The 26,876-nt window shown below is 64.5% G+C and overlaps 1 protein-coding gene across 1 annotated transcript; it reads right to left on the reverse strand.

Annotated features, from left to right (window-relative positions):
• Window positions 1–1,028: 1,028 nt before the first annotated feature.
• L1CAM (L1 cell adhesion molecule) lies at window positions 1,029–24,877 on the reverse strand. The gene is made up of 27 exons (XM_025460602.3): window positions 24,763–24,877; window positions 14,961–15,151; window positions 11,683–11,788; window positions 11,275–11,477; window positions 10,213–10,335; window positions 9,939–10,109; window positions 9,603–9,714; window positions 9,304–9,488; window positions 9,026–9,157; window positions 8,751–8,894; window positions 8,112–8,223; window positions 7,831–7,997; window positions 7,569–7,725; window positions 7,275–7,399; window positions 7,057–7,167; window positions 6,620–6,817; window positions 6,357–6,427; window positions 5,957–6,179; window positions 5,382–5,497; window positions 4,950–5,151; window positions 4,737–4,859; window positions 4,457–4,630; window positions 4,255–4,374; window positions 4,022–4,174; window positions 3,368–3,502; window positions 2,987–3,059; window positions 1,029–2,388 (listed from the first exon to the last, which is right to left on the reverse strand). The coding sequence occupies exons 2-27, from the start codon at window positions 15,034–15,036 to the stop codon at window positions 2,157–2,159; spliced, it is 3,744 nt and encodes a 1,247-aa protein (XP_025316387.1). The 5' UTR covers window positions 15,037–15,151; window positions 24,763–24,877; the 3' UTR covers window positions 1,029–2,156.
• Between the last annotated feature and the right edge of the window lie 1,999 nt (window positions 24,878–26,876).

Here is a 26,876-nt window from a genome sequence, read left to right on the forward strand (position 1 = left end):
CTCTTCTCATGCTTTCCGTGCTCAGTTAGAGACGAAGCACAGACTGCACAGGATCTCACCTTGGAGAGCCGGGGCGCAGGTGGGCTCGGGAATCCCCGAGGCGGGCCGCCCAGCCCTGTGGGTCCAACTAAGGTGGTCATCCATTTATTTTTTTATTTTTATTTTTAAAGATTTAAAAAAATTTTTTTTTAATTTATTTATGATAGTCACAGAGGGAGAGAGAGAGAGAGAGGCAGAGACACAGGCAGAGGGAGAAGCAGGCTCCATGCACTGGGAGCCCGATGTGGGATTCGATCCCGGGTCTCCAGGATCACGCCCTGGGCCAAAGGCAGGCGCCAAACCGCTGCGCCACCCAGGGATCCCCTATTTTTAAAGATTTTATTTATTCATTCATGATAGACAGAGAGACAGAGATAGAGACAGAGATAGAGACAGAGACAGAGACACAGGCAGGTGCAGGCTCCATGCAGGGAGCCCGATGCAGGACTCGATCCCGGGACTCCAGGATCATGCCCTGGGCCAAAGGCAGGTGCTAATCCGCTGAACAACCCAGGGATCCCCAAGGTGGTCATTCATTTAAAGTGTGTTTTAGGGGACGCCTGGGTGGCTCAGCGGTTGGGCCTCTGCCTTTGGCTCTAGGACTCTCAGGATCGAGTCCCACATTGGGCTCCCCGCAGGGAGCCTGCTTCTCCCTCTGCCTGTGTCTCTGCCTCTCTCTCTCTCTCATGAATAAATAAATAAAATCATTTAAAAAATGTGTTTTACTGGCATAGGAGACGGGCACCCCAGGAAGGACGGCTCCACTGGGGGGGCGCTGAAGCAGGCAGCCAGGCACAGGTAGGCTCCATCCTATTACACAGGGAAGAGAGGCTCCTGCATCTGCCCCACGGCAGGGCGCGCCCACGGGTGACCCGGAGGCCAGGGTAGAGGCCACGAATGGGTCTTGGGCTGCCCTCCTTGGCTCCGGCACCCACCGGTGGGAGACCCGGCCCGGGAGATGGTGCTCAGTAAAACGACCACAGTTCCTCTTCATTCGCAGGTTTTTATTTGCCTGTCATAATTCTGATATTTATGTACATATATATATATTTCTTTTGTTTTTTTTTTTTGTTTTTGTTTTTTGTAAAGGGCTCATCAACAGACCAAGCAAAGGCAAACAGGGAGACCTTGGCTGCCAGGCAGGAGCGCAGCGGAGCTGGGAGACCAATCTTTCCTTCTTCCTTTTTCTTTTTTTTTTTTTTTCCGCGTCTGTTTTTATTTTTCCTAGGATGGGATCATCAAAGCTAATTGCTATAAAACCTAGAAACCACCTAGAGACTCAGACATCTGCCTACACACTAGCGGCATATGGGGAAAGGCAAGAGCACACACTTTCAAAGTCACGGTGTATTTACATTCCCGAGGTTGAGGGGCAGGGGGGCGAGGGAGGGCACTACTCGGGCCGGCGGGGGGGCGGCTGGAGGGTCCTGGGCTGCGGGCGGTGGCCGGGGCAGCGGGGAGATGTGCCTGTCCCCCACCCCCTGGCGGTGCCGGAGGCCACTTGGATGTTGTCTGGTGGGCACCGAAGGCAGCGTGTGTATGGAGCTCCTGGAAGCCGGCCGCGGGGTGGGACGCAGGGGGGCAAGGTGCCGGCGACCGTGGCACCGGCAGGTGGGGACCCTGGGCTCTCCAGATGGCCTCCTCTGCAGCCGCGGCCAGCTCGCCCAGCTCCCGACCTGGCTGGAGCAGATGGTGGGGCGCCCAGTCCCGTCCCCAGTCCCGGCCGGGCCGTCCGCGGAGCGGCCACCCCTACGTCCTCTCGGCCCAACCGCGGCTCAAAGGCTGACGAGGCGGCCCCCGAAGGCTCCTGTGTGGGCGATCGGCCCCCAAGCTGGAACAAAGCAGTGCGTGCCCAAGAAGGGGTGCAGCTGGGTTTTGGCAATAAAGTGGGGACCAGGGAGTCAGAAGGGGTTTGGAGGCAGCGAGTTCCTCTCCTCTGCCCCCAACTTCAAGCCTTCCCCAGGCCCAGGGCCGGAGGCCGGGGCCCGGGCCTGGTACAGAGAATGGACGGAGCCTCAGTCCCAAGGTGAGCGCAGGTGCTGGGCTTGGAGGTCTCGGCCTCGGACCCTCCGTAGCCTGGCCCTGGCCTTGGCCCTGCCTGGCCTTGCCTGGAGCCGCTACTCTAGGGCCCCGGCAGGGTTGATGGGGGAGGCGGCCCCTGAGCTGTCGTTGCCGCCTGCTGCCTCCTTCTCCTTCTTGCCGCTGTACTGGCCGATGAAGGAGCCGTCCTCGTTGAACTGCACGTCCACGCTGCCCCCGTAGTCGGCCAGGCTGTCGTCACTGCCCAGGGGCTTGATGTCCCCATTGAGGGACGGCTGGCTGCTGCCAAAGGCCTTCTCCTCGTTGTCACTGCGGGGGCAGAGGGCAGGAGGGAGTGGGAGGCTGCCCGGTGGAGCCCGGCGGGAGCTGGCGTGTGCCGGCTGGAGGGAGGAGGCCGGGGCCCCGGGTTCCACCTGCCTTTCATTCGCTCTGAACGCACTGGGGAACCAGTTCCCCCCTTGACACGCACCCCAGGATCCCGGGGGCCGTGAGGAAGCAAGTGGGTGCTCAGCCTGTAGGTGAGCCAGACAGGGGCCCCGGTCCAGCTGTCACCCCTTGCCCAGCCCGCAGAGGGGTGGAGCTGGGAAGGTGACAGGCAGGCCCAGAAATGGGGTGTCAGTGTGGGGACCAGGTGGAGCATGCTGGCTTCTCCCTGAAACGGGGCGCTGCCAGGCCAGAAGGCTGGGGGAGCCCCGAGCTCCAGTGAGCAGGGCCCAGTGGCACTCCAGGCACCCGCAGGAGGGTCCCTGCCATCAGGCTCTGACAGGATCTTCCCACCACCCCGGTCTTACCTCTCCAGGGACCTGACAACACCCAGCAGCACAAAGAAGAGAGAGAGACAGGGTCAGACATAAAAGCGAGGGGGTGCAGGGCGGCCGGGCGGCACGTGCTCTCACCCCCAGCTCACCTGTACTCGCCGAAGGTCTCGTCCTTCATCGGCCGGGCCTCGGAGTCCACCTGGGTGTCCTCCTTATCCTTCACTGCAGACACAGAAGGCCCCGCTTTGTCTCCCACCCCCGCCTGACTCCGGACACTGGGCCCCATCCCCAGCTCAGAGACACGGGGGAGGCGCCCCCTCTGTCCTCTGAGCGGCCCCCGCGCCCCGGAAGCCTTCAAGGCACAGCACTCACCCGGCGCGGGCCTCGGTGCCACCTGCCGCTGCCCGGCTCAGAAGCCCCGTCGGGCCCCCGCCCGCCCCCACACGCCCGCGCCACCCTGCCAGAGGTGGGGGGACCCAGGAGGGCTTGTAGCTCCACCCCCCTCGCCCGAGCCCCAGGCCAGGGCTTACCTGAGTATTTGCCCCCTTTGCTGCGCTTGATAAAGCAGAGGATGAGCAGGATGAGCAGCAAGAGAATGATGGCGCTGATGAAGCCGATGAACCAGCCCTCCGTGGCGAAGCCGGCGGGCGGGAGCCTCACGCGGCCTGCGGGAGGTCGGGGAGCAAGGCCCTGAGCGGGGCCCGGGACACACGCGCTCTCAGGCCTCTGGCCCTGGGGACTGGCAGGGCGGGGAGGGCCAGCCCGCAGCCAGCCCGGGGCCGGGGGGGGGCCGCGATGACCTGGGGCTGAAGCAGGCTTGAAAGGGACACCTGGGGGGTCCCTGGGGGGCTCAGGGGTTTAGCTCCACCTTCGGCCCAGGGTGTGATCCTGGGGACCCGGGATCGAGTCCCACATCGGGCTCCCTGCATGGGGCCTGCTTCTCCCTCTGCCTGGGTCTCTGCCTGCTTCTCTCTCTGTCTCATGAATAAATAAATAAAATCTTAAAAAAAAAACAACGAAAGGGACACCTGGGGGGACCCTCTGGGTGGCGGGGGGCAGGACCTTTGGCGAAGATGACTACTCCGGAAGCAGTTCGAACGGAAGGATCCGCTAGGGGCCACTTAGGCCCGGCTGCTCCGGCCTGGGGCCCAGCGCCCGTCCCGCCCGCGCCGCCGGAGCCTCACCGGTGCCGTTGGTCTTCACGGCCATCTTCAGCAGCACCCGCTCCTTGAGCAGGTGGATCTCATAGTCGGTGTCGGGCTGCAGGTCCCACTGCGTGTAGGAGCTCTGGTTGTAGCTGACGTACTGCGGCGGCAGGTGAGGGCCCATCTTCTCGTCTGCGGGGGCGCGGGCGGCAGGGGTAAGCAGGCCGGCCGTGCAGCACCCCGGCCCCCCCCCCGGGGCCCTGCGAGCTCACCCCCCAGGGCTTTGAACCAGATCTGGAAGCCGAAGTTGCACTGGCCCTCCTTGGGGACCCAGGAGACCACGCTGTAGTTCTCGCCAGCCATGGCCGAGATGTTGCCAAAATCCGGGGTCCCTGGGGAGCGAGAAGAGGTTGTGGGACCCCGAGGCCGCGCGGGGCCACCCCCCCACCCCCCGCCGCGGGCCCTGCGGCTCACCGGACAAGGCCATGGTGCCTCCCTCGCGCACGATGGCCTCCCCGGGGCCCTCCTTGGTGGTGGCCTGCAGCTGGAAGCGGTAGCGCAGGTGGGGGCTCAGATTGGTCAGGTTGTGTGTCCGCAGCTCGGGGTCCGGAAGGTCGAAGGACAGCTGCTCCTTGTCCCCGTCGTCCACTGCGGGGAGATGCGGGGAGTGGGCCTTCGGGCTCTGCGCACCCGCCCAGCTCCCCTGCACCCGTCAGGCCAGCGGGGGCTCGAGTCGGGGCCGCGACCCACGTACGGGGGTGGTAGGAGAGCACGTAGCCGGTGAGCACGCCGTTGTGGCTGAGCGGGGGCTGCCAGTGCAGCAGCAGGCTGGTATCCGACTGGCACTCCAGGTGCAGCGCCTCAGGGTGGCCCGGCACTGTGGGGCACAGACACGGGTGGGGGCCTTGCCCGGGCCTGCCCTGCGGTGGGGGAGGGCGGGCGCAGGGGCGGGGGGCCCAGGGCTCACCTCCCTCCGGGGTGCTGAAGGTCATCTCGCTGGCGGGCCCCAGTCCTCGGCCATTGAAGGCCCTCAACTCCAGACGGTAGGAGCTGTAGGGCCTCAGGCCCCCCAGGACGGCGCTGGTGGTGTTGGCGGCCACCACCACGTGGCCTCTGTGGACATGCCTTTTGCTGTGCCTCCTCTGACTGCCCTCCCACCAGTACGTCACCTGCGGGGGGTGGGGGACAGGAGACTCCACAGGGGCGGAAGGCATCCGGCACCGCTCACCTCGGTGCGGGCCTCACATTGCCCTCCGTGGGGACCCCTTCCTCACACCCTGAGGACTCCTGGGAGAGCACTTCACAGGCGGCACAGGCCCACCCCAGATCCTGCTACTCCTGGCGGCCTCACACCTCACCCTGGGGATCCCCCACCGCCACGCCTTGAACGCTTCCTTACGTTGTATCCTCGGAGGTGGCCCTTGACCTGGGCTGGGTCCACAGGCCACCACCGGACCAGCACGGCGCTCGAATTGAGGATCTTGATGCCTTCCATCTCAGGGCTTGCCTGCGGGTCTGGAAACAGCCGGTGACATGGACGTCGGCCTGCGGCAGCCGGAGGCCAGCCCACAACCCTCCCGCAGGAGGAAGATGGATTTGGATGCCGTGTGTGGGGCAGGCAGTTTGATGAGCAGGGCATGTGCATGGGGTCAGGGTCTCTCCTCGCAGACGGTTTATTGGTTGCAAGGGAGAAAGCATCTCGGCCAGGCGATCAAAATTAGTATGGGGTAGTGTTCCAGATGCAAGGAAAGGAAAGGAGCCGGACGACCAGACTTGAGGGGGGATCCCGGGCTGGATCCCCACTGACGCGGTTGGCACATCGGCTGCCCGCTACATAACCACGGGGTGTCAACGCTTAACCTCTGTACTTTCACGAGGGCACTTGGTTATAGAAGAAACTGTCCTGACTCCTGGGAAGTGCTCTACCAAGAGCCCCGGCGCGGAGGGAGGGCCGTGGGCCACCCCAATACTCACAATCTTCCCCAGAGTAGCCGATGGTAATCTGGGGCTCAGGGCCCTTGCCCTGGCTGTTGACGGCCTGGACTTTGATCTCATAAGGCACGAAGGTGGAGGTGTTGGACACGACCAGGAGGGGGTCGCTCACGATCTGTTCCTGCCAGGCACCCCGTGTCCCCTGAGGGCGCCATTGGACGCGGTACTGAACCTGGGGGGCATTCCAGTCCATCCACCTAAGCGGCTAGAGGGGGGTGGGCGGAAGAAGAACTGGTTGGCCAGGAGCACCCCCTCTCTGGCCCGCTCCCGAGCCCAGCCTCATGTCCTGTCATCCTCTGGTCGCCAGCACAGCCGCGGGGAGCGGCCAACGCCTGGATCCTGGCCTGATGTCCCGGGGCATGCTCGGCCCAGGGCCCCTCACCTTCCAAGTGATGACCATGTTGCTGGTCTCGTTCCCTTCCCCCTTCACGTCCACAGGGTTCTTCTCTGGGGCTGGAAAGTAATGTGTTAACACATCAAAGCTGTGGGCTCCTGCCGAGGCTGTGAAGGCCAAGGACGGAGGAAGGAATGGCCTGGAAGTCAAGGGCCAGCAGCTCTGGGGGAACCCTGCCTCCCAGCTCCCGCTGGGAGCCTAGAAGCAGAGGGGCTCAGTCATCTCTTCCCCTTGTGCCCCACGTGGCTCACCTGCCTCGGGTGTGACCACAGTCTCAGAGGCTGGGCTGGGCTCCCCGGGGCCGTATTTGTTGATGGCCGTCACTCTAAAGGTGTAGTGGATGTAGGGCGACAGCTTGAGGGTGGTGGAGGTCTGGTTCCCGGGCACCTTGCCCAAACTGTACCATTTCTCAGGCGCCATCTCCTTGTCTTCAAATTCAATGTCATACTCTGCCAAGAAGGGAACCGGCGATTGGGCGGGTGGCACGTGGGGGAGGGCTCGATGGGGGTATGAGTCCGGCTCTCCCCGCGGAAGGCATTCCCAGAGTCCCGCGAGGAACTGCGCGCCCCAAACACAGGCGTTTGCCCCAGTGAGGTGGCCAGTCCCGGGCCGCGGTCGTGGGAGGAGGGAGGCCCCAGGAGGAGGAAGGCTAGCAGGGGCGGCCGTAGGGAGGTGGGGGGCCTCTTACTCTCGATGGGGGCGTTGTGGTCCTCGGCGGGTCTCCAGGACAGGCGCACCTGGCTCTGCTTCAGCAGGTGGCGATCGGACAGCTCCAGGTGAGGCACCGGCCCGGGGCTCCCTGAGGGTCACGGAGGGTGGGTTCCCCGGCCCACACGCCGGCTGAGCACCCCACTCCCCAGCTCGAGAGGACCCCGTGCCCCCCGTGCCACTGGTCCCGGGACTCACCCACCACCAGCAGCTCCGCCCTGCCCTCCACCATGTCCAGCTCGGTGCCGGCCACACAGCTGTAGTTGCCCTGGTCACTGTAGTCCACGCTGTGGATGACCAGGCGCCCGTCCTCTATGAAGTACCTGCCGGGGGGGGCATGCTTGCCCGTTTGTTCTGCTGCCCACCCCTCCCCTCCCCTCCCTCTCTTGCCAGACCATCCCTGCTCAAAGCAGGGGTGCTCCCCCATGGATGAGGCCAGGAGGCTTGGACATCCCGCTTTCCCCACTCTGCCCCCTTCTACCAGGCCCGCACTTGTCACTGTCCCCAAACTCCTGGAGGTTTCGACCGTCCCCTCGCCAGGTGATGCTGTGCTGCAAGGAAGGGTCAAAGGAGGCCTGGCACGTGAAAGTCACTTTTGAGCCTTTTTTCTCGATTGCACTCTGTGGCCCCTGTGTGATCTGAGTGGCATCTGAGGACAATGATGGAAAGGGAGGGTCACTCCTGTGTCCTCCAGAGGCCTTAACCCTCCCTCCCGGAGGTGTTGCCGATCACATGGCGGGGGGTATCACCTGACCTTTGACCTGCAGGTTAGCCACAATGGTCACGTTGTTCTGGTCGTTGGCAGCCTGGCAGAAGTAGTGGCCAGTGTCATTGGCCTGGAGGTCCCGGATGCCCAGGGTCCCGTTGGTGTAGGGGAAGAAGCGTTCATCCTGTAGCACGGTCTTCCCTTCCTTGTCGAGCCTAGTGTGGGCAGGGCAGGCCGGGCTCAGACCCCATCCGGCTGGTCGCCTCACCCCCCAGCTCCCCGGGAGGCCGGATGGCTTGGAGGTGCCCCTTCGGGGAGGGGTCACTCACCACTGGACACTGGGCACAGGAGCTCCAAAGGCCTTGCACAGAAGATAGGCCGTGCTGCCCTCGACCGCCATGTACGTCTCGTTGTCAGGGGTCAGGATCTTGGCCGGAAGCTCTGGGGGAGAAGCAGTTACAGAGGACAGGGCAGGACTCAGGCCAGGCGCAGGGCTCAGGGCAGCCTCTCCCAGGCGGGCTCTGGGCATCCTCGGGTCCCCAAGAGCCCTGCCCGTCTGGCTTCCCTCTGCCCTCCGACATGCCTCAGATACGCCTCCCACCCCAAGCACCCAGGTTTTCCCGATTACTTGACGCCCCAGTGACCGTCCACCTGTTCCTGAAGGCCCTCCTGGCCCATCTCCGGGAGAGGAGCCACCAGGCCGGCCTCGGCACATCCGGGCCAGGGTGAGCCTCCACTCGGCCATGTGGTGGCCAGAGCACTCTCCGAAGCCACCTTTTCATCTGTAAATGGTGTGCACCCCCCACCCCCCACCCGGCACCGCTGAGGAAGGCGGGCGAGATTTGGGGCGAAGGGCCCCGGCGTGGCGAGAGGCAGCCACGGTAGACAAAGCAGCCGCGGGCTGAGTCAGTCCGGTGGCCTCGCCGGGTGGGCTGCAGGACGGACAGACAGACAGACGGGTTACTCACGAACGACATAGATGTAGGCATTGGCCAGCAGGAGCCCGTGCCTGTTGCGAGCCTCGCACTGCGTCACCATCGTGTCGCTGGGCTGCACGTTGCTCAGGATCAGGGCCCCACGCTGGATCCGGTACTTCTGGTCCTTGGCCAGCTCTGCGGGGGCAGCGGGTGGCCGGGGTGGGGGGCGGCACAGGGCAGAGCAGTGAGGCAGCTGAGGCCCCTCCTCGCCGTGCCCCCCTCCCGGGGCTCCCGTGGTCCCTGCCCCTGCCTGGGGCCGCACTCACCCTCCACAGGAATCCCGTTGATCCTCCAGGTGACCTCGGGTTGGGGCCTCCCCTGCACTTGGCAGTCCAGGCGGGCAGTCTCTCCGGGGCCGTACAGGTGGCTCTGGGGCTTGTGCAGCCAGTAGGGGGCAGCTGCGGGGGGCAGGAGCGCTGCCCTGAGCCAGCGCTCCCCCAGCCCCAGCCCCTGCGCCCACCCAGCCCCGGGACAGTGGGCGTCGCGGACGGCTCTCCCCCGAGGCCACTCCGGGAGCCCGTGCCACCCAGCGGAGGCAGCGTACCCTCCACCGTGACGTAGTAGGTGTGCCGGTCGCTGCCCAGCGAGTTCTCGGCCAGGCACCGGTACTCGCCGTCGTCCTCCTCTGCCACGTTCAGCAGCTGCAGGGTCTTGTTGTGGTTCTGGTAGGTGACTCGGTCGGCTGGCATGGGGCCACTGGGGCGCAGCCACTTGATGCTGGGTGTGGGGCTGCGGGGGGCCGACGTGGAGGAAGGCCAGGCGGGAGAGCACAAGGCTGCTCAGCCCGGTGCTGCGACACCGGCCCCAGGGTCTGCCCCCCCCACCCGGGGCACCCCGACTCACAAGCCCTCGGCGATGCACTCCAGGACCAGTGGCTGCCCCTGCAGGGCTACCAGGTGGCTGCTGGAGTTGGTGGGGAAGAGCAGGCGAGGCTTCCTGTCGATCATGCTGTTGGCTGCGGGGAGAAAGGGAGTGGGTGGCGTGGCCCATGCTCTCTCACGGTCGAAGTTACCAAGCAGGGGACTCCCCTGGGAGGCCCTGGGGCCCGTGTCCCCTCCTCTGCTCAAGGGAGGGCCCCATCTGGCCTGGGAGGAAGACTGAGGTCATTTGATCTTTGGGGTGGACAGTGCCTGAGGGTCAGAGAGAAGGGGGGGAGGTGCATGAGTCTTTGGGACTCACTGGCCTTGACCCGGAGGTCAATGGGTTCCTTCTGGATGATGGTCCGGGTGCCAGGAAAGTGGGCATGGCAGATGTAGTCTGAGTGGTTGTCCGAGGTGAGCACGTTGGCGAAGTAGAGATTGCCGTTCTGGCCCATTGTCACCCGCTCATCCTGTTTGATGTGCAAGATCTCTGTGGGGCGGGCGGGGGGCAAGAAGGCGAGGGTCAGGCCCCATCCGGGAAGGTCTACCCCCTGACACCTCCGCCCCGTCGGCGGCCCCTGGCGGGCACCCACTGCTATTCATCCAGTAGATGCGCAGCGGCTCGGCGCTGGGTGGCGGGTGGCAAGGCAAAATGACCGACTCCCCTTCCTCCACCTCCACGGGTTTCACCATCTCTTTCGGCCACTTGGGGGCACCTAGAAGGGACAGGGAAGCTGGCACTGGGTCCCAACTCTCCTCCGGGGCGGGGCGGGGCGGGGCCCGGGGAGAGGCGGAGGGAGAGCCGCTGAGGGAGTCCCCGCATCGGGAGGCAGCCGCTCTGGGGGGGCCTTCTGGGCTCGAGGCTGAGGCCGGCTGCGTGCAGAGCGGAGGCTGGGCAGGGGACCAGATGGCTGCGAAGGGTTAACCCTTCACAATTCTCAGCTCCCACCCAGAGGCCTAGCATGGGCGGGGGGTGGGGAGGCTGTGGTGCGGTGATGGGGGAGGGGAGCCGGGGAAGGATGTGGGAGTCACAGACCCTTCCATCATCCTGACACGGAAACCATGGCAACAGTTCCCAAGGTAACCAGAGGGGTGGAGAGGAGAGAGGAGCATGCTCGGGAGGCAGAAAGCTCAGGGAGGATGGGATGCAGAGGGAAAACCCCAGGGAGAGCGCGGCGCAGATAAAGACAGAGCTGCAGAGCGCGAGGAGGGAGAAGGAGGGCCAGGCTGGAGGTGGAGACGGGGCAGCAGGGAGGAGGGAGAGCGGAGGAAAGAGGCCACGGAGTGATGGGGGAGGTGGACATGACCGGAGGACTGCAGAGGCGCAGAGGGGATGGGAGGCCAAGCCCAGGCGGTGACTCAGACAGACACAGGGAGGGACGAGGCAGGCCCCGAGGCCAAGACGGGGCAAAGGCCAGAGGAAGAAGCAGCGACAGAAGGGGAGCTAGAGGTGACCGGGAAGACAGTGGAGAAAGGGACAAAGCACGGGAGGGGGCCACCGCTGGGGAGCAAAGGAGGAAGGTGGCTGGGCTGGCAGGGCACCCGGTCTCCCCCCCCACACTCAGCCACCAGCTGGGGGTGCAGGGCTCCCTGAGACCTGTCGGGGACCCTCTCATGTGCCCCGGGCCCTCCCAGGCCCCTGCAGCGCCTCGCACCCTCGGCCATGAGCTGGATCTCATGGGACATGGCCGTGCCCAGCTTATTGCTGGCAAAGCAGCGGTAGGTGCCCTGGAACCTCTGGGCAAAGTTGCTGTTGTTGCCCGTGATGGTGAAGGAGCCAGAATGTGGCGCCTGGTGCACGGTCACACCCAGCTCTTCCTTGGGTTTGAAGTGGACGCCATCCCGAGTCCAGCGGAACCTGCGGGCAGAAAAGGGCTCAGAGGCCCAAGGCGCTGGACCCCAGGACGGGGCTGGAACAGGCCAGGGCAAGGACCAAGGGTGATGAGCGAGAGCGCGGGGCTGGGGGACGCCTGGGCGCAGAAGTTGGTGGCCCTGGGGGGCGTGAGCACTAGAAGCCGAGCTCAGCAGCCAACGCCGGGGCTCGGGAGGTGAAGGTCACTCACTGCACTTCCGGTTTGCCACTGGCCTCACACTTGAGGCTGATGTCATCTGTGGGGAAGACGACCAGGCGCCGTGGGGACTGTTCCGTGATGACAGGTGGCTCCATCACTGGGGACAGGATAGGCAGACACGTGGTAAGGATGGTGTCTGGCTGGCTTCACGGCCGCGACCCCTGTCCCACCGCGAGGGAAGCAGGGCTTGAAACCCCTAGAGGCCCCGAGGCTAAGGGGGTGTGTGTGTGCGAAGAACCAGGCTGGGCCTCGAACAGAGGGAGAGATGGGGACACGGTGCACAGGTAGAGAGAGATGCAACAGGGAGAACCAGGAGCAAGAAGTACAAGGAGAGACACCTGAGAGAGAGACGAAGCCAGAGACAGAAAGCGGGGAGTCACAGGGAGAGAGGGGAGCAGAGGACAGGAGAGGGAGCAAGAAAACCCCGGCCAGGGCGGAGACAGAGCAAAGATGGCCCACGGGTCAGGGAGCCCGACAGGGAGCCAAGAGCCAGAAACGACGGGCGACCCGCGCAGGGCACAGGGCTTACGGGGAGAGGGGGCCCGCTGCACCCCTCTTTCCCTGGCCTGCTGGGAAGCACTCCCACCCACCCGGCCCCAACTTACCTTGGTATCCTTCATCTAAGAAATCCAGGCAGCAAGGGAGAGAGCGGAGAGAAATGCTGACACTAGGCCCCAGGGGGCCTGAGCCCCCCCGCAGGCCCCCTGCGGACGGGGAGGGAGGGACCCCTCCCAACGTGGGGGCTCCATGCCAGGCTGGAGCTGTGGCGGGCGGAGGCCCAGAGGACGGGCCGCAGCCTGATGGCTGGTCTCCCGGTGGGTAATGCCCACAGGGAGCCAAGACTGGAGACACCTGTGCCTCTAATGAGGCTGCCCTTTGGACCGGCCCTTGAATCCCCCCCACACCCCACCCCGCAAGGCCTTCGGAACTGACCCCCCTTCCACCTAGGGTGCTTGTGGGGGGGCAGGCAGCCCAGCATGCAGGGCACCCTCCCCTGCTGCAGCCCACTTCCCTCCTAATCCAATTAGCACAGCTCAGTGTTTTCAATTACCCAGGCCCAGCCCTCCGAGCCGGCGGCCCCTCCCCCCGAAGCCTCCCAAAGGCCCGGCTGCCTCCGACTTTCCGTCGCCCGCAGGGCTGACGCCAGCCCCCTTTCTCCCCTTCCTTCCTCCCCGCCTGCCTGCCACCGAGCTCCCCGGAGCGGAGGCCAGAGCTGCTGCCTCCCTGCCCCAGGACTCGGCCGGGGCCCGGGGCGGCTGTGAGGACGGGAGAGGAGGCGGGGAGGCACTCGTGCGCTTTGTCTCTGCAGAGTGACCTCCACTAAGGGCCCCCAGGAGAGAGGGGGCGGCTTCCTGGGGACACTGCAGCGGGAGCCCTGAACTGGGGAGGGGCCAGTGCAGGCAGCCCAAGAGCAAGAGATAGTGACTGGGATGGGGAACGGGATGGGGGAAATCGCCTGGGTGGAGGAAGCAGGAAAAGAGACAAAGGGGCCTGGAGGGGCAGGGAGGGAGACAGCTCTAGCTGGAGGACAGATTCCAACAGGGAGGCACCAGGCCACCCATCATATTGCACTGGGGTCAGTCACAAGCGCCAGCCAGTGCCCAGGGCAGCCTCCTTCTCTCTCCTCACTCCTTTCTCCAAATCCTCCCTGCCCTGCACACGCAGACACACGGGGCCAGATGGCCCAGCCTGCGGCGAGGTAGCAGGGCAGGCCAGACTGGTGCCCAGGGTCAGGCCTGAGAAGCAACCAAGAGGAGACAGAGGGGAAGGAGGACGAGTACATGTGTGTGAGTGTGCAAAAGTGTGACTCCAGGCAGGCAAGTGAATGCTCCTGGGTGTACTGCATGCGGTATGTTTGCCTCCCAGCGTGTTTGTACATGGGTGTGTCTTGCCACAGTATATCTGAAGGCTATGTGCGCGTGTGCTTGCATTCAGTATTGCACACCTGCCTCCGTCTGTGTGGATGGCTCTGCTCCTTTGTGTCTAAACCCCTCGCCTGTGTGTGACTGTGTGTGTGTGTGTGTGTGTGTGTGTGTGCCGCCTATGCATCCTCTGAGGGTCTCTGCTCCTTCTGTACATCTGTGCCTGGTTGGATACAGGTGGCTTGTCTGTGTCTACCCACACGTGCATCTGCGTGCATCTGTAACGGGAGTCTGCATAGGCATGACTTCGTGGATCTCCATGTGCGTATGGAAGGGGACATCCCCACTCTTTGTCCCGTCGCTCCCTCTCCACCTCCTCCACACCCTCGGCTGCCTTCCTCCAAAGCCAGGCACCTTCCAAGCCCACCTCCCTCGGCCCCTGTCCCATTCGTGGCACAGACAGTCCTCCCCACTGCCAGCCCCCAGCTCATCTCTCGGTGACACTGGCCTGCTCCAGGTCCAGACTCAAGAGACAAAGGTGGCAAGGTGAGGGAGAAAGGACTCGAACTACCAAGGAGCAGGCTCAGGATAAACATCATCACAGTAACACACACCCCACACACAAACGGGTACTCACACATGGCCCCAAGTCACATGCAGCCACTATGATCAAATGCTAACAAATACCTGCAGACCTTCACACACCTGACCAGTAGGTACAATAAGTAACAGTTATAGCGACTCACAAACTTACGCATATAGAAAATCGAAGTCACACTCAAGAAAATCCACATTTAGTCAATCACAACCACCCCCGGCCACACACACAAAATACACAGCCTGTGCGACTCACAAGCACACGCAAACATTCATGTTTTGTCACAAGCCTCCAGCCATACTCCGCAACCTCCACACACTTACCCACGTACACACTCCACAAATGAAGGGTTCCAGCAGTCCCACCCCTCGGCCCCACAGAATCCTAAGGATCCAGAAAGTGGCTGGGCCTTTGTAAGGAGTTTTGTCCCATCTCCGTTCACAGACAGGGCTACCGAAGGCCCGAGACGGGATTACCCGCGTCAGGAGGGCGAAACTTGAATGCAGGCCTTTCACAAGCCAGCGGGGACCCGGGCCGCCCCCCACCTCCGGCCGCCCCCACCCCGGCGCCAGGTGGGGGAGGGCGGGCCCGGGCGCGCCGAGCCCGCTGTCCGTGGTCCTGAAACCGCCCGTCCCCTGTCCGTGGTGCTGACGCGCCGCGCGCCCGCCGCCCCCCTCTCCGGGGCCGGGGACCGTGCGCCCAGTCCGTGCCCAGGAAAGTGGGAGCCAGCAGAGGCGAGGAGGCAGATGATAACGAGGAGGCCGGCGCGGCGGCGAAGGGAGGTGTGAAGGCTCCCTCGAGCTACTCACATTCGTCGGGGATCTGGATGAGCAGGCAGGGGCTGCAGAGAAGGAGAGGCCACAAGTACCGCAGCGACACGGCCATCTTCCCGGCGGCGCCGGCGGCTCGGCACGGCACAGCCGGCCGGGCTCGGCTCAGGCTCCGGCCGGAGAGAAGGGGGCCGGTGGGCGGCTTGGGGCGGGAACCGGGGGTGGGGGCGCTGGAAGAGGGAAGAGGGAAAGGAAAGGTGGGGGAGGAGAGAGGAGAGAACGGACGACTTTAGTGACTAACATCTGGGCGAGCCCGGGCTCCTGGCCCCGCCCCCCGCCCCGCCCCCAGCTGGCCGGTTCCCCCACCTCTCCCTCCCCCGCACTTTGGAGGGAGAAACCTAGAAGAGTCTTAGTGCTGGCTAGGCCTCCAGGTGCTCTTCCATTCCCTTTCTCCTGTCTGTGCCTTCCGCACCAGCTGCCTCTCCAGCATCAACTTGTTGCCCCAATCAGCTCCCCCGGGCATGCCACAGGCCACTCTGCATGAGTGTGGATGTGGATGGGCACGTAGCCAAATACGCACATGTGTATTTATGCAGCTGTGTGTGTGTGTGTGCAGGAGCACATTTGTGTATGTCTTCTCCGAAAGGTAGCGCACTCACGAGTGGGTATGTGGGAGAATCAATGCATGCGTCTAGATAGCTGTGTGTGCACACAGGAGCATGTGTGTGTCTTGTCATGTGTAGGGGGATGAACCCTCACGTTTGCCATCTCTGTGTGTGCACACAAGCGCGGTTGCACATGTAAGTAGAGAACTCGAACTCTTCTCGGTCCCGTTGCTGTGGGTTTCAGAGCCAACTGATCTCTGGGTGCTCTTCAGGGCTAAAAAGCTGGTGGGGGGCAGTGGGATCTTGGGAAGTGGGGACAAGGAAGGGAAGAAAGGAGCCCAGGAAGGTGGCATTTCACAGAGCAGTTTGAGGAAATGGAAGAAGGGGGAAGGAAGCCTGACGTCAAGAACTGACAGGACAAAGAGAAGTAGGAAAACACCTCTCAGGGGCAGCCCGGGTGGCTCAAGAGGTTTAGCACCACCTTCAGCCCAGGGCGTGATCCTGGAGACCCGGGATCAAGTCCTGCATCAGGCTCCTTGCATGGAGCCTGCTTCTCCCTCTGCCTCTGTCTCTGCCTCTCTCAATCTCTCTCTCTCGGTCTCTCTCATGAATAAATAAATAAAATCTTAAAAAAAAGCACCTCTCAGAAAAAAAAAAAAAAAGGAAAGCACCTCTCTGTCCCTCAGGCCCCTGGGGGGCAAGAGAAGTGACTGTGGCTTCTCTCCTTCCAGATGCTGCAAGCCAGGGTCAGGGCGGGGATCAGGGGAGCTTGGGTCAGTGTTTCTATAACCTCCCAAGTGTCTGGCAGGCCCAGGTCTTTTTCTGAGTTTTCAGGGCTCAGCTGCAAGATATGTCCACCCAAGCCCAAGGACACCACCACACCCACATCCACCTGTATGCAAGAAGCCCCGAAGACTGGAGGCCCAGGGAAGGGGGATTTCTCTGCCAACGACTAGAAGAGGAAACACACTCCCAAGCACACAGCTGACTCTGACTCCAAACAGGAAGTGGTGTGAGAAAGAGATAAACAGAGAAAGTGCAAGAGGGTTGTAAAAGTAGGTTGCTGGTCTCTGGTCTGTCAAGAGAGCTTGAGGCTGGAGCTGGGGTCCAGATGCCCTCCCCAAGACCGTATTGGACAGCTTCATTGTGCCCAGCAAACACCTTAAGAAGCGGGTAGGCAGGCCTGGAATGCCATGCTAAGGCATCTAGACTCGGTCAGGAGGCAACCGGGAGCCATGAATTGGTCTTGTGTAAGGTGACCCAATAATGGTAGTGATTCAACAGACTGCCTAGGGAGTAGGTAGGGAAGATGGATGGTGGTGAAGAGCAGTCAGCTTGGAGCTCTCCCACATCCAGAGCTGGAGGGCCAGGAGGAGAAGCACCAGGATAGGCCAACATCGATGGGCTGAAGGCCAAGAGAATGACTTGGGAGGGCAGGGAGTGGTGAACACATGGCCAATTCCCAACTTGCAAGAACTGAGCTGGGGCCCAGAAGGGTGGAGCAACAGCAGACCTGTTCTGCCCCCACCTTCCCCCACAAAGCCAGTACAAGCAGGGTGGGCCCCAGGCAGCCTTGGCCTCCACTTCAAGGCCTGTAGGAAACAGTAGGAGACTCAGATCAGAGGGCAGGCGATCAAACAACAACCTTGGGAGCTCTGAGCACTCTAGTCTGAGGAGGGGGAGGGGAGAGAAACCAGGGAAGGGAAGCTCAAAGAAGGGCCTTCCTGCTTGGAGGAGACCTGAGTGTTCCCTTCGCAGGAATGACGATCACTGTGGCTCCTCTTTGTCCTCAAAATCCAGGCTCCCAGAATGGGGCTCGGCATACATACTGTGGGTGCATATGCAGGATCAATACAATACTTCGGAGCCCCTGGTCCCCATGCTCCGCCCTGTCCCAACGCGCCACAGTCTCCTGGCATTTGCCATCCGGCTTGCCACTGGCCCGGGCACACAGACAGGCGGGAGCCAGAAGGTTGAGGCCCCTGACAGCTGGGAGGGGGTTGCCTCCTCCACTCCCACTGCTGCTGGATCTCTGATCTCTCATCATTCCTCAGGCAATTACGGAGCAAGCAGCTCAGGTTGTCAGCTCAGCAGGCCCCCCAACCCCCATCAGCACCTCCAGGGGCACGGAGGCAAAGAGAGTGTTCCACAAGCTGGTGTACAGATGGAGCCAAGGCCGTGTCTGCGAGGGGTGGGGCCGGGCTGGGGAAGACTGAAGGGTGACAGACAGGGTGAGAAAGAGGCAGGAGGGAGCAGGAGAGGCTGAGAAGTGGGGCTGGGGGAGGGAGGACAGGGAATGGGAGACAAAGGATGCTGGACCACCACCACAGTAGCCAAGATGGAGAAATCCAGCAACAGAGACTGGCCCTGGGGAAGGGGTGGGGGGGGAGAAAAGGGGGTACAAAGGGTGAGAGACGGCTGCAGAGAGCCCAGATGGGAAATGGTCCAGAGACCAAGAAGGGTGAGTGGTGTGTGTGTGCACATGTGCATGGGCCCGAGTGCTGCCTCCTTGGGCATCCCTGTGCCTTGGGGGGTGTGCCAGGCAAGGGACAGAGGATGAGGAGGGAGATGGGCCTGAGGACGGGGGCTTCATGGGCTTGCAGCTCAGGCTGGACAGACAGACAAATGGCAGAGATGCTGCTGAGCCAGGGCCACAGAGACAAAGCCCACGACAACAGACAGAGCAGCAGGTCCCTGGCCACTTGTGGCACTGGGGCTAGGAGACGGTTGTGGGCAAGATGAGTGAGTCCCAGAGGAGGCGGGGACCCCCGCAGTGGGGAGGGAGAAGCTCTCAGAGGATCCCAGTGGGGTCCTTCCAAGATTTCTGCCAGGGCAGAGTGCCCGCGCAGGCCCAACGGCGACTGCGTGCACGCCTGCACCCTGGGCATGGGGGACGCACAAAGGCAGGCTGCTCAGAAGGGGGTCCAGCCGGGAACCCCTCCCCCGGGCCCCCCTGCGCAGGCAGGAAGAAAGGGCGCGGCAGGCACCGAGGCAGACTGCGGTCCACTGGAGGCCGCGGAGCTCCGGACTCCACGGGAGCTCCGCCCCTTGCCACACCCTGGCTGGATCCTGGCCCTCGGTCGGGTCCCCTGGGGAGTCCTCTCCTCGGGCCTCCTGTCCTCTCTGACTGTCCCGTCCTCTCTGCCCCTTCCATCTGATAAAAATGCACCTGCTCCAGGGACACGTGGCGAGAGGGCCCTCCAGCCCAGGGTCTGCTGAGACGGGCAGTGTCCCCAGGCCGCGAGGCCCGAGCAGGGGCAGGGCTGGGGGCTCAGGGTGCCAGGTGCGTGAGATGCTCCGAGAGCGCGCACCGGGTCCGCGCGGCCTGGGCCTGGGGAACGGCTGCGTGCAGGGACGGGATGGTCCCTGCGCCGGGTCCTGAGCAGGGCTGCGGGGGGCCTGGGAGCCTGTGGGCGTGTGCGAGAGGGCGTGGGTGTCACCTGCACCCCGTACACCGTGTTCCTTTAAGGCTCCTCCTCACCCTCCCCCCCAGGCTGTGGCTGGCGGGTTTCCATGGAGATGGAGCCCAACTCCCTCCACTGGCAGCGAGAGGAAAGCCTGCCTGCCTGCCGCAGCCTAATGGCTTATTTAGATAATACATAAAGGAGGCTGCTGAGTGGGCGCCCCCACACGTACCTGGGGGCCTGGGAGTCTTAAAGGATTGCCACCTTGTCCTTGTGGTCCCCCCTGCCTCGCCCCTCCCCAAGGCGCTCCCCAGAGTGAGCCCTCAGCCCCCTCAAGGCTGCAGTCTCCAAGGCAACAGCAGCTCACCTGTAATGGACCATTCTCCTTAAAGGATGAGGAAGGGGTGGGACAGAGGTTAACCCTTCAAGGGAGAGCAGGGAAAAGAGACAGTCTCCAGTGGGGGGGGGGGGGCTCAGGGCCGCGGCCAGGACAGGTTTCCTCCACCCCCTCACGTGTGTCTCAGTCAGGTGCCCTATTTTATTAAATAAATTCACGTATACCACTTACCACACGCCAGGGACTCTTCCACGCACTTTTACATACGTCACGCAATTAATCCTTCAAATCCCCCCGGGGAAGGAGGTGCTATCCTGATCCCAATTTTACAGATGACAAAACTGAGGCTTAGAGAAAGGTCATGGTCGCCAGGGCTGAGCTTCGAGACAGGGTGGAGGTTCCCAGAGCCACCAAACACCACTGGCGGGGGCGGGGGGGTCAGCTCACCTCTCAGACACTGGGCACCCCAACATGTGTACCTGCTTGTGTTCCCAGGGGGCCTGGACGAGGATGGCCTCTGAGCCTCCAAGCCGTCCTGCCCCCTAGGGAAGGGCTTATTTGCTAGGCAGATGGCAGGCAAATGCGGGGGGCAGGGAGGGAAATCTTGGGAGGAGGCCACGTGGAAGTAGGATGTGACCCATATCACGCCTCAGCACAGAGCAGAAACCATCCCATGGCTAGGCCCTGGGATTTACACGACCCCCCCCCCCACCAAGGACTCCATCCAAGAGAAGGCACATTCCTTTCCCTGTTAGGCCTGGGGACAGCCGTGCAGAAGGGGAAACTGAGGCCCAGTGGAGCAGGGGCCAAGACTCCAGCCTCCCAGACTCCGAGAATGCCAGGGCTACAGCCAAGGTTCCCATGCGCAGTTGGGGAAACTGATGCCCGCGGCCTAAAAGCTGCCCCCCTTTGCTCCCCCCTCCAAGCCTTCCCTTCAGCTCTGGCAAGCGGGCTAAGAACGAGACCAGACTAGCCCCCCCACACACACCTGAGAAGTGAACCTGCCACTAGAGGGGGCTTTGGGGGCCCTGCTAGGGGCCTGGCGTACGTGCCACTGCTGTGGGCTGGCAGGGCCGGCCTGGGGAACCCGAGGGACGAGAAGGTAGCAGAGCGGGCAGCGGTGCAGGGAAGGTGCCAGGCGAAGAGGCGAGGCAAGGAGCCCCAGGCTGCTGCTCAGATCTGCCAGTACTGGGACACCTGGCCCGAGGAGCGGGGAGGAGGCGGGGAGGGGGTGCCTAAAAATGGCTCAGAGACTGCCAGGCCCCTCCAGCCCCTCAGGGCTCCCCGCTCCCAAAGGGCTAAAGAGCAGAGGGGGCACAGGAAGCCTGGGGTGGACAATGAAGCCTCTGTTGTCTCCAGGGCCTCAGCATTCCTAAGGCATGAACGCAGGAGGCAGGGGGAGGGGTCAGAGGGCGCCCCCCTCCACAACGGGAAGCCCCATATCATGTGTGTCGTGCGTCGAGGCATGCCAGCCTCTGCTGCCACCGCCATCCGCCCCGCCCCTTCCCAGCACAGGCCCATGGGGCATCTGAGGGGACCCATTCGTGTCCAGAAGGACGCGTGTGCCCATGCTCCCTCACGAACACACAGATGCGCACGTGCAACCAGATATACGATCCCCACACATGCAAAGAGGACTACTGGAAGCTACGCACACACCCGGGCCCAACACCACCCCCATGCAAACGTCCAGCCTGGCTGCCCCCTCCCAATCGGCCTGGCTCCGAATGCTCTGGACTGGCGAGCTAGGGAGGGGCTCCTGGGACGCATCTTCTCCCGTCCAGCTCCTCGGGCAGAGTGACATCAAGATGGACAGGCTCACAAGGCACCCTTGGCTGAACGCACAAAGCCCAGGCCGCTGTCCCCTCCTGCTCCACCCAATCCAAGGCTGACAAAGCCATCCCTGGCGGGTTTAGGGCCAGAGGTTGGCATGGGCTGGTGAGAGGCGGGACAGCAGCTGGGCGCTCCCTCTGAGTTTTCCTGACGTGGGGAGAACATGAAGGGGCCCAGGCAAGCTCCTGAGGCCCGGCGTACTGGGGCATTGGACAAAGAAAGCTTCCAGAAAGGCCAGGGGTCTAGACCCTTCCCCTGCAGAGGGACTCCCCCCAATACACCATAGCCTTCAGGAGCCACAAAGATCCTGTTGATATGTGGGGGGAAGGCAGACTGGCCTTGCTAACTGCCTGTCCCCCAGTCCTCTGGCCGGTGGCCAGCAGGCGCCTCCTGCCCACCGTCCAGGTCAGATGAGGCCCCTGCAGGCGGTCTGGGCCCAACCCAAAGGCCTGGAGCCCACTGGAGGAGTGCTGGGGACTGCAGCGCTGTCTCCCCAGGGCCGAGGCTCAGAGCTGGGGCCAAGCTCAGGGCGACTGCAAGTGGGGCAGGGGAGGAGTGGAGAGAGGAGACAGACAAAAGGGGAAGCAAAGAGACAGAGACAGAGCCCAGGGCACCAGCGGGGAGGGGTGGGGCAGGCAGAGGCAGGGGGAGGGGAGGAGGGAAGTAGTGCACTCCCCTCGGCGAAACTCAACTGAGCGGGGAGAAAGGCGATACCTTGGTGGGGGAGCGCGTTAGAGCTGGGTGGCTGGCCCGGAGAGAGCAAGGGGGGGCAGGGGAAGCAGAAGGGAGGCGTTCAGGATGGGCCGGGTCGGGTCGGAGCAAGCCCGAGGGTGAAAGACTGGAGGGCAGGGCCTGCTGAAGGCCCATCCCGGCGGGGGCCCCACCCAGGGACCCAAAGCTCGCGGGAGGAGCAGGCAGGGAAAGGCAGCCGCCTGCTTGGGACCCTAAAGGGAAGGATCAGACCCCCTGCGTGCCCCATTGTCTGAATCACAGGCTGGGGCGGGGCCCCTGGGACTGCACTCGGCTTGTCATCTCCCCACCTCACACCTGCAGAGGGGAGCCTGCAGAGCAGGGTGGCTGGCCGAGATGCCCGTCTCGGCCCACCTCTGCACAGGACCCCCGTCTCTACTCCATTCTCCCCTACCGCCTCCCCGCCAAGCCCAGGACAACCCTACAAACCCATCCCCCTCGCCCCAGAACTGTTTAATCTTTTGCTCAAGAAGGGGGTCCAGGAAAAGCTGCCATCACCTTTGCCCTGGCTCTCCTGGCAGCTGGCCTGGCACGGTGGGCCACGACTGGCATGGCCTGGCTGGGCCTCTCGGCGAGGCCACGCAGCCCCCGCTGGCCGCAAGAGCGCCCCGAGACGTTCTTACAGCTGCGGCCATTTAGAGTGGCACAGAGGCTGCCTCGGAAGGAACCCTGGAGATGGACGAGTCTGCGCCCTCCTGTGCAGCCAAGAGGGCTGAGACCAAGCAGGGAAGGGACCGGGGGCCCAAGTCACTGGGCTGGGGAATGGCAGGTATGGCACGTGGGTCGCCTCGTCCATGCTCCCCAGCCGGTTCTGCCCAAGTGCGTGCCACGGAAGCCACCCTCCACGGCCGCAGGACGAGGCCACTGGGAGAGGAGCCCACGCCCCACCCGCCGGAGGAGACCTCGGACCGGGCCCTCTGTCACTCCTTGCCTCCCTCTTCCCTTCAGAGTCACAAAGGAAAAAAGAAAACCAATTCACTCCCTCTGAGGACAAAGACGGTGTCGGCGTGGTCTGTGCCCGGCTTTCCCATCGGTAGCACGGAGCCCGGCCCAAGTGGGCGCTTGGCAGTGAGCAGCTGCCCGGCCGAGGGCCGCCCGCGCCGGCCGGAGCTCCTGGGCAGGGAGGGGCTCATCGGTGTGCAGAAAGGGGAGCCGGCCGCCTCGGGGCGCTGTGCACCCACCCGGGGCTCTGCAGGGGGGGCTGGAGGCTGGGCACTGGGGGAGGAGCCTCTGGGGAGCGGGCGGTAGCAAACCGGGGAGACTGAGGCTGGCTGTGCTGAGCGGCGATCAGATCGCCAGCAATCCTTAATTTCTTTTGTTCTTTTCCGTGTATTTGAAGGGTACCACGCAGACACAGGTATGAAGGGAAAGGGGGAGACCAGAATGCAGCAAAGAGAAAGGACGAGGAGCCGGAGGACCTTCCGGGTCTCAGCCCTGACCCCAACTTGCCTTGTGGCCACAGCTAGCCGAGAGCCCCTGAAGGCTGGGGAGCCCGTGGGTGCACGTGTGGGTGCTGCACGGGTGCGGTGCCAGGAGGGAGGCTGGGCCAGACTGAGTGCCACCACCTGCAGCAAGGAGCTGGTCAGGAGTGAGAGGCCCCAGACAGGGCTGTGCCCCAGTCGCCCCACAAGGGACAAGAAAGATGATGCTGGGCAGCCGTTCATGAGAAGAAAGGCTGACTGGCTTATTCACTGTCAGGGCCACGTGAGTCAGCAGAGATGACACTGGGCTGCCCAGAAGCCCCTGCCCGTTGGGTGGAGTTAACTGGAAGCGGGGCACCTACTTGGAGGGAGTGTCAGGCCTCCAACTCCTCGGGGCTGGCAGATGGCCCCGGGGCTGCCTCCTAAGACCGGCAGGGATGAGCGGGGCTCCAGATCCCTGTAGGGGGCAGCAGGTTGTACTAGGTGCTCTGTGCAACCCTTGCCAAGCAAGAGATCCCAAAAGTCTGCCCTGAGGAGGGGGAAAGCAGAATTACAGGCCCCTCCCGGCGGTTACGCTCGGGACCGGCTGGGGGACCGGCTCGGGGACCGGCTCGGGGACCGGCTCGGGGAAGGAGGCGGCGGGCAGGGACAGCGCCCTGGGCAGCTCGCCTCCCGCAGCCTGGCCCGGAGCCACTGAGACCCTCCCTGCCTCGCCTCCAGCGACCCACCTTCTGCACCCCAGTGCACTGCCGCACACCCACGGGCGCCCAGGCTGACCTCACGCAGCGCACCCTTTCTTGGCCACGAGAGCCTATCAGGAATTAAGGCTCCAGACACACCCTGCGCCTCCGCAGGGGACCCCGGTCCCGGAGCAGGCGTGCGGGGGAGCCCCGGGGAGTCCGGGCCGGGGTTTGGAACGGAGGAGGAGGAGAACAAAGCCCCCCTACCCCCTCCACCCTGCCTTGGGGCGGAGGGCCGGGCAGCGCCCAGCCCCGTCCCCACCCCTCCCCCACGGCAGGGGCGGCCCGGCCACCCCCACGACGCCGGCGGCCGGATCCTCAGCCCAACGGAGCCCCGGGCTGGGGGAGAGGGGCAGCCACGCCCAGGGCCACACCCCGCGGCGGCCGATGGGGGGTCACCGGTCCCCACCGCGCTCCCTTCCTCACCCCCGCGCACACCCGCAGGGACGTGCCAACTTCAGCCCCCACCTGCCCGCACAGGCCCTGCCTGGCTCCCCGCGTGGCGTCCCTCTCCCGGTCGGCCTTCTGGGCGTCGCCCAGGTACCCCTCACCTGTCGGGCTCCGGCCCCCGGTCTCCTTCCCCCGCCCGGCTCCCGTGCGCGGGGCCCGGAGCCCGGTGCCCGGCCTGGGTGGGGCTCCGGCCACCCCGCCCGCAAGTGCGGGCAGCCGCCCGGGCAGGGCCGAGCGGGGGGCCGGGGGCGTCGCAGCCGCAGCCGCAGCCGGGGCGCGAGGGCAGGCCTGGCCCGCTTACCTGCGCTGCGGCTGCCGCTCGGGCCGCCCGCCCAGCCTCCGCGCACGCCGGCCTCGGACCCGCTGCCCGAGCGCGTCTGCGATGCCGATGCTGCGGCGGCAGCGGCGGCGGGGCGGGGCGGGCGTGCGCGCCGGGGAGGGGGAGGGGAGCGCAGGGGAGGCGGGGGAGGAGGGAGTGAGATCACCTCCCCCGCCGCCCGCCCCGCCCCGCCGCGCCCTCGCCCCTCGTCCCCGCGGACCCCGGCTGCGGACCCCGGCTGCTGAGCCGCGCGCGGCCCGGGACTCGCCTGTGGCCCCCCGCGGGAGCTCGGTGCGACCCCCGCCGCCAGGTCCCCCCGGACCTGCGCCCGCGGCCCCGGAGTCCCCGGCCCGGGAGCGCCCGCGCCGCAGTCTTGGCTCGGGGCAGCAATCGCGGGCCTGGGGTGCCCCCGGGGCGCGGGGCTGGGCGGTGGGGAGACATCCCCGGGCCTCCCCCGGCCCTCGAGGGCGGTGGCGAGCGGTGGGCGCCTCCACGCAACGCAGTCCCCGGCCGCGCCCTGTCGCGGGGTGTTTGCGCGCCCCCTCACCCAGGGACAAGATTCCCGAGTCCCCGGGGTGTCTCCCCGAATCCCTCCCATCCTGGCCACCCGGTCCGGTAGGGCGCGCGGGCCTCGAGTTCAGCCCACCCTAACGACGCTCCGGGGGCGCAGGGGGCCCGGAGCCGGGGGCGGGGAGGTCCCGGGAAGGGAGCCCCTCGAGCTGCCACTCTCCATTCCTAGATCCCCCTCCAGCTCCCTGCCAGCTTCCCCGGCCCGCGTTTTCTTTCTTTGTCGCGGGGGTTGGCCCCATCTCGACCTTTCCCGGAGGCCCCGCTGCCCCCGGCAGCCTGGCACTGGGAGCCTGGAAGGAGCTCCTCCCCAGAGCGCCCCCCAAGCCCCCGCCCCTCCCCCACCCCCACCCCGGCCGTGACCTCCGTCGGGAGGCGGAGGGCGCAGCTATTCCGGACTGAGCCGAGCCGGCCGCAGGGCAAGGAAGGCCTAGGGCCCAGATGGCAGATTGCAGCCCTGGTGGCCACGGTATTTTTATGAGCATGCCTGTTGCCCAGTGAAGCATTCCGGGGCCTTCCACTCAGCCTCTGAGACCCTCCGAGCCCGCAGGAGGCCCAGGTGGGAGGGCCCCGGGCATCCTGGCCTGGACCTCCCTCCCGCTGGCCCAGGCGCCAGCTTCCCTTTCCCCTGGAAGGGGACCCTCAGTGGGGTCTGGAGGCGAAGTTCCAAGGGGCCTTTAGGAGCCTCGCTGAGGGGTCCAGGCTCCTGAGTGAGGATGGAGGGCTGGGGAGCAGGACAAGCCAAGGGAGCCCTGCCCCGCCCCCAGGGCTGCCAGTGCCTCCCCACCCCCACCCCCTTTGGTTCCAGTACACCCAGCGTGGGAGTGCTGGCAGCGCGCCTGTGCCCGGGGCGCAGCCCTTTCAGGAGCAGGGCAGACGCTGGGGCGCCGGAGGCCAGCGGGGATCGCTCAGAGGGCCCCCCTGGGCGCGGGAGGGGAGCATCTTCCACGGGCCCTGAGCTGCTAGCTGCTCCCCGCCTGCTCTGATCCCACCTCTGAGAGGCCTAGCCTCTCTCCGCTCTGGCCTCCTCTGCCTCCCGCTCACCCCACAGAGATCCCGGCCTCCCCCTCCACCCCCGACCCCACAGCTCCTTTACTCCTTTCGGGAATCCAGGGTCGGGTGGGAGGCTGATGGCTGGGACAGCAATGACAGGAGGGAGGAAACGCGGAGCCCTGAGCTCGCACCCCCTAAACGCATATGATGGCTTCAGCCCCCCTGATTAGCCGAGCACTCCTTCCTATGATGACGCTCAGTCACATTTCTTTTCTTTTTTTTTTTTTTTACAGATTTTATTTATTTATTCATGAGAGACACGGGGGGGGGGGGCAGAGACCCAGGCAGAGGGAGAAGCAGGCTCCATGCAGGGAGCCCACACAGGACTCGATCCCGGGTCCCCAGGATCATGCCCGAGCTGAAGGCGCCGCTGAACCGCTGGGCCCCCCGGGCTGCCCTCAATCACATTTCTTGAGCCGTCGCCATCTGTGGTTCGGAGCATGGTTCAAGTCATTTACCGAGCACAGCAGTCGGGG

Source organism: Canis lupus, chromosome X (genome assembly GCF_003254725.2).
Source record: "Canis lupus dingo isolate Sandy chromosome X, ASM325472v2, whole genome shotgun sequence".
Taxonomy (NCBI): domain Eukaryota; kingdom Metazoa; phylum Chordata; class Mammalia; order Carnivora; family Canidae; genus Canis; species Canis lupus.